Source organism: Trachurus trachurus (assembly GCF_905171665.1).
Source record: "Trachurus trachurus genome assembly, chromosome: 16".
Classification (NCBI taxonomy): domain Eukaryota; kingdom Metazoa; phylum Chordata; class Actinopteri; order Carangiformes; family Carangidae; genus Trachurus; species Trachurus trachurus.
Window position 1 is genome coordinate 24,984,641 of NC_139902.1, and position 15,876 is coordinate 25,000,516.

General features: G+C 43.8%; 1 protein-coding gene across 1 annotated transcript in view; it reads right to left on the bottom strand.

The window, feature by feature from the left end:
• The window catches only part of LOC310999766 (PC3-like endoprotease variant B), a gene marked incomplete at both ends in the record, with an annotated part of 161,223 nt that overhangs the window by 19,874 nt on the left and 125,473 nt on the right, over window positions 1–15,876 (bottom strand). Inside the window, 3 exons of the mRNA XM_083990320.1 lie at window positions 1,629–1,814; window positions 3,801–3,894; window positions 4,140–4,250. Coding sequence (XP_083846446.1) covers window positions 1,629–1,814; window positions 3,801–3,894; window positions 4,140–4,250 — 391 coding nt within the window. The remainder of the gene's footprint in view (window positions 1–1,628; window positions 1,815–3,800; window positions 3,895–4,139; window positions 4,251–15,876) is intronic.

Sequence of the window (15,876 nt, forward strand, 5' to 3'; positions counted from 1 at the left end):
AACATAAACTGTAACAATTAGTGGAGTTTTGAATGTGTTTAAAAGCTTGTTAGGGGCGGGCGTATTGGGCGTTTGATTTTACCAATACATTTTGACACCTTCCATCTTATGTTCAGCACTCTGTATTTGTGACTGAGTGAGTACATGTCTCTCTCCAATCTAAGGTAAAGTTGACAACCGGCGTTAAACCAATCAGTGTGTCTGTGTATGCTGATTAGCAGCGTGCTAAGGCATGCGGCACGTCAGATGCGAGCGTTAATTCGTGTTGCGAGCATCACGGTGACTCGTCTCGGCCCTCGGGTAATGAGCAGAGTGCCGAGCCGTTGTGTGGCTTCGGCTTCTTCACAGTGTTTCCTCCCCGTCTCTGCGACACACCGGGTCCTGGTAATTGGTCACAGAGGGGACAGTAAATCTGCACGAGGACGTGGGAGAGACACAGAGAGGGAGAGAAAGTGTGTGTGCGTATTGCGTGTGTGTGTGTGTGTGTGTGTGTGTTTGCAGGAAGAGGTAGGTGATAGAGGACAGGGGGCGGGTGTCTTTCATCTTCACAGCTTTTTCTCTATAAACCTCCAACTGTTTACAAGGACTGATGCCTATTTGCACACATACACACACACATACATACACTGTGAGTGCCCCCCCCTCAACCCAACCCAACCCACCACCTCTACTGCTACCACCCACACGTATATACAGTAAATGACCTCAGTGCGCTGCTGTCTGTGAGTATGGATTCTAATCAGACGTCGGCAGTATTGTGTCTGTCAAACTCGGCCAAGGTTACTTAACCTTCCAGTCTTAATTTCCCTTCCATTTTAGCTCCTTCCTCCATATCAAACATCAGCACATTTATGAGAGAAAAAAGAAAAAAACAGGAAAAGAAGAGTGCGGGGAGGAAAATGAAGATTGCCATGCTTGGCTGAAGCTCGGAGATGAAAGTAGAGGATGATTCACATTGCTATGGCAAAATGAACTGAACCAAGCTGAGCTGAGCTGTGCTGTGCGGTGCTGTGCTGTGCTGTGCTGGGCTATTTTTAAACTTCTATACGCCACGGCTACTGGAAGAGGACAATGTGAAGCAGAGCAAATCATTCCTATATGATGGGGGAAGGTATGTGGAATAAGGTTTCCAGGAGGATATGTGAAAATTAGTACTAAACAGGCTTCGCCAGGGAGGCGGATTCTTGGTAGTTTTGGAAGCTAGCATTGTTAGCCATCACTTCTCGATGGGACAGACGGGGCTTAGCTATAAAGATTAAAAGTTAAAAGTTATATCAAAGACATTGGAGGTGCTAATAAAGATATGTGTTAATATGTGTTTCTTCAGTAATATACCTACCTTTTTTTAAATTGGCCAAAACAAACAAAAAGCAAAGCAAAACAAAACAAAAACAGACATTAAACCAAATGCTAAGAGCATTGCTAACATGCTAACATGTTAACATGCTGATGTTAAGGTGCTATAATGTTTATATACCATGTTCACCATCTCAGTTTATTCTCTAAGTATGCTAAAATTAGCTAATTAGCGCTGAACACAATGTAGAGTTGAGCATTAGCTAGGTGCTAGTGTGGCTATAAATAAAGAAGTACTAATTAAGCAGATGGCAACAGATTATTTTGCTCACCTGAAGGGTCCAACCGCCTCGTGGCTGCTCCCCCCAGCAGTGCACAGTCATCAGGGTCCAGTTCTTCAGGCCTGCAGCGGAGGCGTCATTTGGTCGCGTGTCCAGCAGCAGTGACACTGTGCCGCCTGGAGACTCCAGGCTTATGGAGAGGTCGCCGCGACACACGGCACTGATGCTCACTCTCACCTGGTGAGAGACAGGTGGCAAGGAATGGAAAAAAAGAGGGAGGTGTGAACAAGGAGACTGACGGCAGGGATATCAGAGATGTAAAGTGAGAGGGAGAAAGTGGGTGTACAGAGACAGAGCAACGTAAACATGTTGTCTTCCATTGATGATCGAGGCTTTCTCGCTACTTGTCAATACCACTGTTTGACATCCTGTGCCTGTTTATTGAGTGTGACAGAAAAAAGGAAATAATGACTTGTCTTTATTCTATTAAATATACTTGACAGATTAAATAGTTGTATCTTCACCTTAAATGTCAAGCAACACTCGCTCAGACGAATCGGTACAGATTTTAAAAGGAATACTTTAACATTTTGGGAACTATGCTTCTTTATTTTTGTATGGATCAAACAAAAGAGAAATAATGTGTTAATTGAGCTCCAGAAATACAGGCTGGTGGATACTGTTGCCTCTGCACAGAGCCAGGGAGCTGTTTCTCTGTTTCTAGCCTTGTACAAGTGAGAAGATAAGTGTATTTCCTTAAATGGGAGACTGTTCCTTTAAAATATGGGCTTGCTGTACTTATTATTGATATCTTTGAAGATTAATGCGACACATTGATGAATAAACAGCGTAGTCCCCTAATGATTGGGCTAATCAGAGCCTAACTCTGAAAATGGTGCAGTGCAGCGCTAACCTGCTCTGTTTAAAGTTTAAAATCCAAACCACATCAGTGCAGCTGCAGTGAGAGAAGACGGACAAACCAAGGATCTGTCCATAGCCACCTGAAGACAAAGATGCAGAAGAGACACAAAGATGGCTGAGGGGAATATTAGCTAAATGATTTAAATAAGCGTATGTACCAGGCAAACCCCCATCCACCCCCCACCCCCCATCCCCTCCCAGCAAACACTCTCCCTGTCCCTGTTCATCACAAGCAGCACATCTGGTGTGACAATGGCACATCGTGGAGAGAGCCGCCAAGCTGCAAAAAGACTGACAGCCCGCTCCTGTTTACGGCGTGTTACCACGGCAACACGTCCATCAATCACACCTCGCAGCGATGGTCTGACCCACGCGTTCTGCCAGGGAGCAGAGCCGCAAAGATGAAGCCTTTTCAATTTACATGCTGACACACTCCCTCTCTCTCCCTCTCCCTCTCTCTCTCCTCACTATTTCACAAGTACACACACTCACAAACACAGACAACTCGCACAAACCAAGTCGTGCGCATACGTTGACACACGCAGTAGGCTACGTATGCCTGCTGACACAGTCAAACATAAACACATTTGCATGTATGCGCCTGTGCTCAACAAAACGCAGTTTTGCCATTTTCTGCAAATGACACAGCCGACACGGCGCACATCACAGTGTGATCCTTCTGTTATCTCTTCTATTCTCAGATAAAACACATGACACAGAAACCTGAAAACAATTTGTATGAAATCTCCAAGCTTCCTCAGTTGTTGGCAGAAGTTAAGTTTTGAGCATTTCTGGATTTCTATCTTGTCAAGGGCAACGGGAAACAAAAGCTGTAGGATCATATTTACAGCAGCAACAGACGTTTATATAAGAGAAGATCTGCCTATACTGTGGGTGGAAACTTCCATCTATATTGCAAAGTTTTTCATAGAAGAGTTTGATGTTATATTTTAGTGACTGGAAGTAGAGGAGAGTAGTGAACCCAGCTTCCTCCAAAAACAAATTAATCTGCCTGCTAGAGCTCACTAATTCATCCTGAAGGCACCAAACTATTTTTTTTTTTTTTTTTTTAAATCTTTCCAATAGTGCCAGGACAGCTGCTTCCACCTGGTTAACAACAAAGCTAAACGACCTCTGGCTGTAGATTCAGACATAAGACAGACTGAGGTAGAGTCTCTCATCTAACCATCAGCCAGAGAGCAAATAATATTTCACAAAAAATTTAGATTTATATATATAAATACATATATTTATTTATTCCTAATGTCTGTTCATGCAACTTGATTTAGCTTAAACACTGACCTGAACGTGCTCCAGAGTGTTGATCTCATTTGCCCTCCCACGGCAGGCCTCCGATTGGATGTTCACACTGACCCCGCCTCCTGAAGGAAGAATCCTGACCAATAAAAGATCAATCACAAATATCAGTCAACAACCAAATCTCTTTCTCAGGTACTTTCACACATAAAGCAGTGAATGAAAATATACATGAGGAACAAGATGAAGAGGACAGTGAGGGAAAAACTGGACGCAGACATTATAATATACAAGCAACAAAAATCAGTTGTAGCAATAAAAATAGAACATTAGAAACTAATGTATGTATGTATACTATATGAAGCTGATAGAGTTGTTTATTACCTGGCAGGATTAAGAGCAACTTCTTGGGTACATGTGATCTGTAGACCAACACTGTTGAAGTGCGCAGCCTGCTGCACCATCAGCGCCGCGTCCAACAGTCCAAAGCCGTACCTGAAACAAGCAGGAAGCCACCACTCAGTTATACTGTTATATGTGTTCATGTAGAGTAAATCATAAACACAGTTGCACTTTGTCGTCCTGACACACACACACACACATACACAGAAGTGAAATAGGGTTTTTTTTTATGTGGGCGGTTGAACGTGCTGCTGCAGAAGCAGAGTAAGTGCTAATGGCTGCGACACGAGGAGGCAACAAGTCATTGACGAAGATGATGTTGTCCTCTGACACAATCGCTTCCCGCGCTGTCCGGGCTGAGGCTGAGGGCCGCTGTTTGTGCTGCCTGTAATTGCCTGGAGGATTGATCCTGAACAATGTGCCATCTCATGGGCTGTAATCAAGCCTCATTATTCATTCTTTACCACCCCAATCTGGGTGCTGGAGACACAATGGCCGCCCCTTAAGCGGCATCGCTGCCTGGTGACTGTGTGACCACTGCCTATCTTACTCTCTCTCCTCCACTTTACTGCTCCTGCTTTGCCATCTCTTTTGAATCATCCGCTCTCATCTTTCCTCTTTGCCCTCTCTTCTTCACAGAGCTGCCTGCTATTTAGTCTCCTTTTCCTCTTTAAATTCCCCTTCACTCTCCTCCATCAAACCTGAATTTCTTGCATCAGAACTCTCCTCTGCTGCTTCAGTGATGCTGAAATCACAGCCCTTATAGGTCTCCCTTAATTCTCCCTCAAATCTTTCTTTTTCATGCACTTTCTCTCCTTCAGCTCCCTCTTGTTAAAATCACAGTCCCCAGACTGAGTAACAGGGCCGTGACAACCTTCATCCCTCCTCCTTTTGGAAATCCAGAGGGGGTGACAAAGAGCTAATTTCTGCCATTATTACCATACAAACCTTATGCCGTTAATCTGCAATAAGTGAAATTCATTATCCTGATGACGGGGTCTCTAGGAGCAGCCGAGAGAGAGACGGAGACAGGAGAAAGGAGAGCTGATCAATAACTCAATCTGCTGCCCTGCATGGGGCTCCATCTCCTCTGTCTCAGACTGTCAGTGTGTGTGAGGAGGAGAGGCAGGAGCTGCAGCCCATAACGTCCTCGTCCTAACAGCACGCCGCACGATCAATGGACACAATCTAATCAGCCACTATCACCACCAATGACTTTTAGCATGTAGGACCCGGCATAATAGCATTAGGCAGACGGGTGTGTGGGGTTGAGGTGCACTGCTGAAGTTCAAGGTCATACGGGGAGGGTTTGTGAAAGCTGTGAAGAGTTGGAGCAAAAGACAGCTGGCAACAGCTGAATGCCGGAGTCGAGAGAGGTGACGGCGGAGACATTAGCTCACATTGAGCCTAATCAAGGAGAAAGAAACCTAAACAAGGTATTATTTGGCTATTCAGACACCAGATGAGGTCATACTGCATTTATGATGTAGTTTCAGTTCCTATCAGTGTGTGTCACTAAGAAGAAGCCACATAAATCAACTTATTACAAGGAATAGTGATTTAATGCAGCATTCAACCTAATCATCATGTTGTTACCATTATCTCCTTGTTTGTAATAAAAACATGAAGGAGCTTTCATTTTCCTTCAATGTTGAGGTGAGCCTGAAAGACTGCACTCTGTATTATTTATCTTCTTGTGACCAAAACCAGTAAAGTGTTATTTTGTCTTCAATTACCCTTTTCTTACTGTAGGCATCTACAGTATAACATGTCACAAATATTTGCTTTCATTTCCTTTTTTTTTTTTTTTTTAAAGGCTCAGCATTGTAGTTTTTACCAAACGTCACTCAAACGGGAGTAAACAGAGCTATTCTCACATTTTTTAGTTAAAAAGAATCAATTCTACATCCGCCAGGACAGTGAATGTGGGATTGAATCTAAATATCTCAGTCTGCATAAACTATTGTCACACTCATGAAGAAACCAGTCCAACAATGTCTTATTGATGTGGTTTCAATAATTCTTTGACAATAATGGAGCTATATAGCAAACCTGAGCTGTCTAATCTGCCCTGGATATATTTAATGTAATCCTGACCATGATGACCATTACAGTAAATGTATCCGGCTATGCTAATTAGATCATTAACTCACAAATTAGTGCATTAATTAAAATAATATTACTGTGTCACCTTACTTGTCCTGTAACATAAGTGTTATTAATATGAAATCTGTAACCTCAAGCCCTAAAGAGAAAAAAATCTTCACTGAGAGTGTAAATAATGATTCTTTCATGTTTTCTTTTAGGAGATTTTGTGCTAAGGTGGACACTTTAAAACTCAAAAAGACTTCCACACATTACATGCAGATGGGTGTCAGTGTCACTAAGCAGATACTCTTTTCCTAATTGTCTTGATTTGACCACCTATTAAATGGAAAATACACCAGCGATAATAAAAGATATTTCACAGCGTGGAGAAAACTGGTAGCCTGACTTCTCATAAAACAGAAAACGTTGGTGACCGGGGCTTGGCACCTTGCTCACTTTCAGTCATTTAATAAACCCTCCCCACCCTGCACCCCTTAGCGAGAGCTGTGCACCTATTAAAAGCTATAGCTCCGCCAGATCGATCGGGCCTGCCCGAGCTCCACGGCCGTAAACCCACACAGACATATATCTGATAGAGAAAGCTGCAGGAAACAGGTTTACCCACGATAGAACATGATGAAAATGACAGATTTTATGTCCCCTGCCATGTCAATGAAACGGCACCGCTGAGCTGAGCCGCTTTTCAAGAAGACTCCCGAGCTTTTCAGCCATCTCATCATCAGCAGCGAGGAATTCAGAGAGCAGCACACTGCTACGTCCAGCAAGAGCCTTGTGATTTCTCCAAATAGATATGCGTGCTGGAGATTTATAGCTGTAGTGGTTTGTGACATTTCTGAGTAGTTTTTTAATCACAGGAGGATTTGTACGTGTTCTTCGAAGAGTGTGTTTTTTTGGAATCACTGCAAAAGCGGTTAAGGTTAAAATGCCTTTAAGATGAAACCCACATAATGTAATGCATATCAAGCAATTAGTCAGAAAACACAGTCATCCAATTTTCAACTTGTTCTTTCTCCACCTCCTGCGTGGTTGGAGGGAGGTTGAGCCAAGCCGACTACAGAGTGACAGCAGATCTTCTGTCCACGCAGCACGAAGCATGTTAAACCCCCGACCCCCCGCCTCCACACATATCGAATCCGCGGCCCTCACATTTTCTCCATCCACTCTCATTCCTTGACGGCGAATGCCCTTGCAAACTCTTACTCCCCTCCTTCTTTTTATATATTAGGATGAAGGCCACCCCCACTGCACACACCCCACACTTCCCCCCCACCTATCCGTGGGGCCTCTTTGTAACTGTCGAGGAACCCCTTTCACTTTTTGTTCTGCAGGCCTTCCCAGGTCCTTTCTCTGTTGATATTCACACCATCTGCCATCAGCAGAGGAAGGTGCACACAAACCCAACCAGCACCGAGACTTCGACATCTCCAGGGTCGAGGTCTTTGCTTCGTCTTTGCACACGTCATTAAAAACACAGCTTTTAACAACTGCAGCGCTGCAACCAAAACAGATTTTTGCAGCTATCCAGGGGCCTAACTATGGCGGTCTCACCCCTTGTTTGCAGTGGTATGTCCTGCTAAGCCCCCCCACCCCCACCCACCCCGCTTCCAATAGAAGTGCCTGTAAAGAATCACTCAAGCCGCACTAAGCAGCTGCCTGTGAGTTAGGTCATTTTCCCAGGAGCCACAGAGTGGGCACTGGCAGGACCTCAAAAAGAGGGGACACCATCTGTTCAGTGCCTGAAAAGGTTGGTGACACCTTCTGTGGTATCAACAACTTCTAATTAAGTGGCCAAGAATGCAGCAGCAGCCCCAGCGCATGATTGGTGGGCTCGCCTTAGTTAGTTGCCTCAGACGACAACACGGCAGACCCCCGGTCAGTTTCACGCACCTCTCCATCACATCTGGCCAAGGATTAATGAAAAATGAAGAAAAGGCGGATACAATAAAAGCTTCACGGCTGCAGCAGCCAACAGAAACTATATTTACTTTTGTTTTCTATGTGTTTTTTTCCCCTGTCCTCCTTTTGTACGACTTAATTGAATGTTTATCAGAAGCATTAAAAACTGCATTAACCCTATGGTCAATCCCAGTGTGGCTTGTTTCTGTTATATCATGATGCACTAATTTCATTAACATTAGGATTTAAATGAAATAACAAATAGACTTAACATTCGTCTGATTTCCATCGCTCTTACAGCCAAATCTGCTGCTCAGAAATGTTACTAATTAGGCTTATTAAGTAATTAAGAAGAGGTCTTAATTATATCTGCGCCACTGGGACCGGCATGGTTGTAACCATGAAAAGCTGTGCCTTGCTGCACAGCTTTGTTGGTTTGGATGTTATGCAGTTTTTGTACATTTCACTGCTCCTGAACGTGTGTTTTATAGTGGGGGAAAAGAATTTGGAATATATTTTTAGGGCTGCATTAGGCAAATATCTGCTGTGACATAAAATTACACAGAGAGGCACATGGTAAATACAGAGAGAGGAACACTCAGCAGCCTTCAACAGCACAGCCTGGAAATGTCAAGTGAATTACCTTGCAAAGAGTTAAAAGTTTAATGAAATATATTGCAGGGGGGGAAATGAGGGGTTTGGCACAGGCATGGACTTAGTCTCAGGAGAATGGGCACCAAACGGCTCTCTCAGTCTCTACAGCCATCAGTCAAAGCTGCAGCCACTCTTCCCGTCCCTCACACAAGGAGACTTCTCTGGAAGGCACAATGATCTACATCCCATGACCTCACTCTCAGTGTCCAACATATTTTGATTTGTAGCTGTTAGTGTTATTCAAACACAAATTCAAAGGAGGATGAAATTCAGCAGAGAGCTTTTGTTGGACGCACACCAAGGTAGGAGTCCTTTTAGATGTCTCTGCCCTTGTGGGGAAAGAGGGAGAGGGAGAGAAAGGAAGAGAGGGAGAGACAGAGAGAGAAAGAGAGAGAGAGTTTGAGTGAGGCTGCACTATAAGCTTGGCAAAAGATTCCCTCCCGGGACCCGAGTGCTTTCCTTTCACTCCGGACAAAGCAAACACTGAAGCAGGAGCCTTTGTTTGCCTCTTCAAAGGGACACGGTGTTGATGTCATATCACTAAATGTGATAGAGCAAACAGAAATGTAACAATCAAAAACAAAGTCTGTTTCTACGTGTTAATTGAACAGTATGACATCTGCTACATGATTTCATCACGGGAGCTGCATCGAGTTCAAAAGGTCCATATTCCACACAGTATGAAAAATATATAACATGATTGATGATCGTATGATTGCACCTCTGGGTTACGGGTCAGTCTGAGGTCATACAGCTATGACAAGACCAGTAAGTCACCATTTAATAGAAAGTAAATATATATTATTCATATAAATGTCATCAATACCCACTTGGTAACAATGTATATGTAAAAATGTGAGATTATTCATATTTCTGTCTTGTTCACGTTGGTTTATTGCCTTGTTGTTTGGTGTCCCACAGACTCCAGGTCTGGAGGTCAATATGTTAAAAAGTCGTGAAGTGTAACCCCCCCCTTTTTTTAAAGGGACTACAAGGAGTTTCGGAAAGCAAAGCGTTTTCACACTACATTTCCCATGAGCCTCCGCGCGCACGGTGAAATTCTTGGACCGGCGCAAGACAGACGAAAGCAAACGCATTTGCCAACAATGTTTTCATTAATCAAGAACGTAAGTCAGAGGTTCGAAGACGATCAGATACCGTTCTGACCATAAACGATGCCAACTAGCGATCCGTGACCCACCAGGCAGCGTCCGGGAAACCGAAATGCTGGGCGAGTCGACCACTAAATAATAATATCAAAATAACTATAAAGACAAAACGATACTGTATATTTATCGAAAATGGACCCATTAACAAGTGGTTAACGTAGATTCATCCACATTAATATGAGACTCTTTTATAACCAAAAGCAAACTCCTCGTGATCTCTTTAATCCCTGCACATCTGATCAGCTTTCAGACAAAAGGAGGACATTTTTGTTGTTGTGGTATGTTATATAACAAGAAGAAATACTGGATATGAAAATGATCCATGTTTGACACCCACAGTTAAAGAAAGTATTATCCTACACGATGACATTATGTTTAATGTCAATTAGAGCCCAGAGGAGTAAAGATTGATTTGACTGATCTGAGGTGGGGTATGGGGGGGGGGCAATGCCACCTATATAGTCCTGTTTGCACCAATCACAGTTATAGAGGATATGAAATTCTTTATTTTACCTACGTTTTGCAGCTCCTGACATTTTCAGTTTCAGTGAATTCATGTCATTAATTTGAAGTTAGGTGATAAAACCACGTTATGCATGTGTATTGAGCTCTTACACAGGGTCAAAGGAGCTGATAGAGTACTGATAGATGATACTGATGGTGATTAATCATTGCTCTAATTTGGAGAAATGTGGTCAGTAAAGGGGGGGGATTTGAAAAAACATGGATGTAAATGTTACCTGGTGCAGAGACGACAGTTCTGAGTTACCTACAGTAGCACACGATGTCTGCTAATCGTGGCAGCGACACAATTTAACTCTGAACTCTGTTGTGGAACTTGAAATTTTTCATATTTTTCTAACCCCCCTAGCAAAATATCAAAATTGCTACTTGTACATGAATTATGCATTAGTGGAGGTTTAGAGGAGCACAGGGTCCCTACAACCCCCCACCCATCTTGTAGCGCAGTATGGTGGAGTGGGGTGGGGTGTGTGTGTGTGTGTGTGTGTGTGTGTGTGTGTGTTGGGTGTACAGGCACCCCTCTGTTTGCCTGCTGCACCCCCCTGCCGGGAGACACGGCACCCCCTGCAGGAGGTGCAGTGCGCCGCTTCCCTTGTCCCTGAGGGCGAGTCGGTGTATGTCACACACAAACACACACACACTCGGCTCATTCAGCCCAGTGTATCTGCTGCTGACACATCAATCAAATGCACGCACACACACACACACACACACACACACGCGCGCGCGCACACACACACAAACAGCATTTTGCCTCTCTGTAGCATTATTATACAAGTTCTTCAGGCTTTCAAAGGTCGAGTAATATTCCACAACAAACTAAATTTCAAAGAGAGGAAGACAATAAAGAATGAAGTGAAGAGCTAAAAGTTCACATCTGGTGCCATATTAGTCTAAACAAACCCGCCATGTCTAAATAACCAATCATGATTTTAGGCCAAAGGTCAATGAAAAACCACTGACCCACCGAGACTTCCCACTTTGATCCGTCTGCTATGAATCCTAATCAACGCAAGGACTTTATTTTTCTTCCCCACACCGATAAAGAGTCTACACTTCCTCTCAATTAGTCAACAATTGCCCACACATAGATCTAGTCTCCATTCAGAGGGAGACAATATCATTGCAGAGCTACTCTAATATTAAGTGATAGTGGGAATGTTGTGGATGAGCTATGTCTTTAATTACACACATACACACACGCGCGCGCGCACACACACACGCACAGTTTTTCTCTCCCCTTCTAAAACACATGTATATAGACCACAGGCTCAGTCACGCAGTAATTGGCTCAGCAATGGAAAGAGAGGAGGCCTGGATAATTAATTAATCTATCTGGCTGGGGCAGAGACGCAAGGCCAGTTTTACAACCACACCAGAAAGATTGTGTGTTTGTGTGTGCGTGGTGTGTGTGTGTGTGTGTGTGTGTGTGTGTGTGTGTGTGTGTGTGTATGTGTGTGAGAGAAAGAGAGAGAGAGAGCGAGAGAAAGACCTGCTGCCCCAGACGATCTATGGCCTTGCATGAAATGGAAATGGCTTGCCAGAATGCATTATGTGTGTATGTGCTCTCATTTCACAGACACACACACACACACACATATTCCATATCCCATACATCTGTGAGGCTTTACAAAAACACAAGCACACACACACACATACAGATGAATAAACACTTGACTGCAGCTGATCCACACATTCATCTGGATTTATAGAGCAGACCGAGTTGTGAGGTTATTGATCTTCAGTCAATGCACAGACAGACCAAACGGAAACACACCAAGTTGGTTCTTGTCATATTTTCTAAACAAGATTACACAACTTTATTTACAGTGATAAAACTTCTGACAAGGCTGATTTATTTCTTAAACTGAGGTCTGTTTTGGCTTGACCCCTCTCATGTTCCATGTAAGCACTGATCCTTGATTTTATTCTTATTAATTTATTCTCTATTATGGGACTAATTTGACTGATTTTCACTGTTCTTGAGATGTGGTGGAAATCCACAGAATTGCTATGGCTCCATTGTACTAGGAAGTGAAAAAGGGAGATTCATCTTTGATCTAAAATCATACAAATGTACTTGTTTAATTTGGTCACAGTCCTGTTTTTTGTGTTTGAAATATTATTTAAACACAGGCTATTGAACAGTCCAGTAATAACTTCCTTTTAGCTCTCTACCAAGTCGTGAAGGAACTCCCTGGAGCGGCTGTATACTCCACATCTATATACCCAATGGAAGATGGATGTAGACTCTGGATCATCATCCATTAGTTCAGACTGGGCTGCTCCTCCACTGGCATCTTACCAGCACCTGACACAAATTCCTTTCTAATCCAAAAATTGGTCGAGTTATGTAAGAAGTCACCCTCTGTACAGTCGTTATGAAGGAGGAAATATGCTACAGAGACTGAAAGTTGTTCTGGTACCAGGCTGTAAATATGGGCACTTTTCCATGAGACTCTATGGGGATTGAGTTGCTTTTGGATTCAGCATCAAGCAGCCATATGAAGAAGTGTGGTTTCCGTGCTTTGTTGTTGGCTTCACTTTTGGAGGTTGCCACCATTGGCTAATCACTGATTATCTTTGTCTTCGTCATTACTTTGAGTTTTCAGACCTTTTGAGAGGGAGAGAGACGGCAGCTTGATTGGGCGTAGGCAGAACCAGAGCCAATCGCTCTGGGCAGAACTAGACATGAAGGCATCTGATTGGTTTTTGCTTTTCGGAGGGAAAAGCATGGATTGGTCAGAGTTTTGTCAGTCCTGCAGCTGCAGCTGCCACAAGAGGATTATTTTCGTTCCTTTTCTGAATACAAAATGTATTGATTACTCTCAGGATAGAAGGACCATTTCACCCAGTATAACAAAAAGTGTTTCTGAACATGATTACCAATACCAACCATAACTTTAAGGATTGACAATTAACTTATAAATAGCTAGATGAAGGGTCCTCTCTCTCTCTCACTCTTGCAAACAAAACTCAATTGTTATGGGGAATTTCTACGTTTTGTAAAAACGACTGAATATGATATATTATAGAATATGCTCCAGTTTAGAGAAGAGCATCTTCTTGGTCTCTTAAATCCCGACAAGTAGAGAGGTGAGGAGTCGAAGTTAAGAGAAAGTGTAGCTATTCTACAGTTCTAGACAGTTTGTCAAAGTCAGGGTGGGATCTGGGACTTGAGAGTATACCACCCCCCACCCCCACCTCCCCCTTTTTTTTTCCACCACGAGCCTGTGTTAGTGGTTGTCAGATCTAACAACAGGATGGGTGAATACAACACACACACCTCAGCTGAGGAGGGAAGTGGCAGGTACATCACGTCTATGGTAAACAGAACAGCAGATGGAACTGGCAGACACACACACACAGCACCTTGTGCTTTGACACAAACACACATACACTTGCATGTGCACAAACCAATGTGTTCATACGTTACAAAAAAAAAACACACCGAAAAAAAAAGCATGCAAGAACAAGCTGCTTTTACCTTATGGTGATGAAATATCACATCTGAAAATAAATGCACACCTATAATCTGCACGTGCTGTTAACAAGGTGGATTTCTGACTTTCTCCTGTCAACGTGTTAAAGGGTGCAGGTCAGAGATATAAATGGATCCTACTGTATAACAAATAAAGGTGTCAGAGTGTTGGTCCTAGAAGGTGTTGTCTGTTTCTGCCCTGTCTCTCCGGGGCATCGTATGAGTGACGACGTGGCTACTGGCCCTGATAATCTAACAGATAAATCATCTTTAGTCACTCTCTAACAGCCTGACAGACAGACAGGCCTAAGTACCTGGGAGGGTGGCAAAGGGACACTTTAGAACCTCCAGTGATGAGGAGTATTGCCATGAAGAAAACAGTTAGGCGCCCCAAGCTTCCTATCCTATCCCCCCGAGTCTCTGGCTGCCATTTTGGCTGCGTCTCAAGGCGCTATTCCGGCTCTATCTCATGTCACCGTCCTGGCTGTCGTTCAATTCTCACATTGGCTCCTGTTCAGCCTCCATTCTGGCTCCCGTTCAACTTCCACAGTGGCTATGTTTCGGGGGCTTCATTGTGGCTCTGTTTCCCCCTCCCTCTGTCCTCTTCTCCCCTCCTCTCCCACCTCTCTCTTTCTCTCCCTCTCTCTCCTCTTTCAGTTTCAGCACCCCAGGTAGCTGGCCTCCTGCCCGGCCCGCAGATCAGTGGGAGATCCAGGCTCGGGCCTTTTGTTTGGGGTGGCATTTTGCCTTTGTTTTCCCATCTCGCCTGTAATCTAAACACCCAAAACATCTCATGCTTGACAAATCGGCCCTGAGACGAGGGAGCAGCGGAAGACAAACGGCTGGAAGCGGTTCAACCCCAGGCAGGACTGATGGTGTCCGACTGGGTCTGACCTCCCAAAGGTTAAAGACACGTTCACTTACAAAGCAATCAATTACCCAGGCTGTGTGGGCGCTTTTAACCAACCTCCCCTCCTGCCTTCCACACAGCCGGCGTTATTGATGAGGGTCCCAGTGTACAGCGCACACTCCAACCTGGAGTGTGTATTACATTTCACAATTGAAATAAATCTCAAATTCCCGGTGTTAGTGCCTACCTGAGCCACCCTCCTGCTTTATATCGTCTTTCTCTCCCCTCCCCTCCCCACCTCTCCACCTCCTACCTCCTCCTTCCAGCCTCCCTCCTCCCCTTTCTCCCTCCTCTCTGCAGGTTGTTGTAGCAGGTTTATTCTGGTAGTTGGGCTCCGTGGGCCCCGGCAGGCCCCTCAGCTGTTCCGCTGGGTTTGTAATTACCATTTCATTAAGAATGACAGTTTCGGGGGTTGAAGCACCATTTCATCCGGGTCTCATGGGGAAGGCGCTTGCCAAATTTCCAGTGTGAGTGGCAATTATCTCTCTTCGTGTCTGCAATTCACCATTTTGTACTTAGAGGCTTGACAACGGCTAGGAACATTTAGTTGGATTAATAATAGGTCTGGGATATTTACACTGTAGCCCACTGAAGCTTAGCTGTGTGAACACACTGATATGAGCTATCAGAATCAGAAGAGATAGAAACAAACCAGAGGAAACCCAACAGAGACAAGCACCGCACCTCTGTGTGTAAATACTGTACTGTAGTGGTATTTCACTGCGAGCAATGTGAATTTATTCATGGTTCAATTTAATTAATGTATAAGGTCATTCAGGGCCAAAGAAAGTACTCAGTTTAGTATATTTTTTATTTTGGATTCAATCAACCAATTACCTTTTTACTCCACTTTTCCTTATCATGAGGTTTCTCTTTCGGCAACTTGATAAAATGACTCTACTTGACTCAATGATGAAAATTAAACTCTCTAAACACTACTTCTAAAATGCAAGACTTTTACTGCAGCACCTTAGTAAT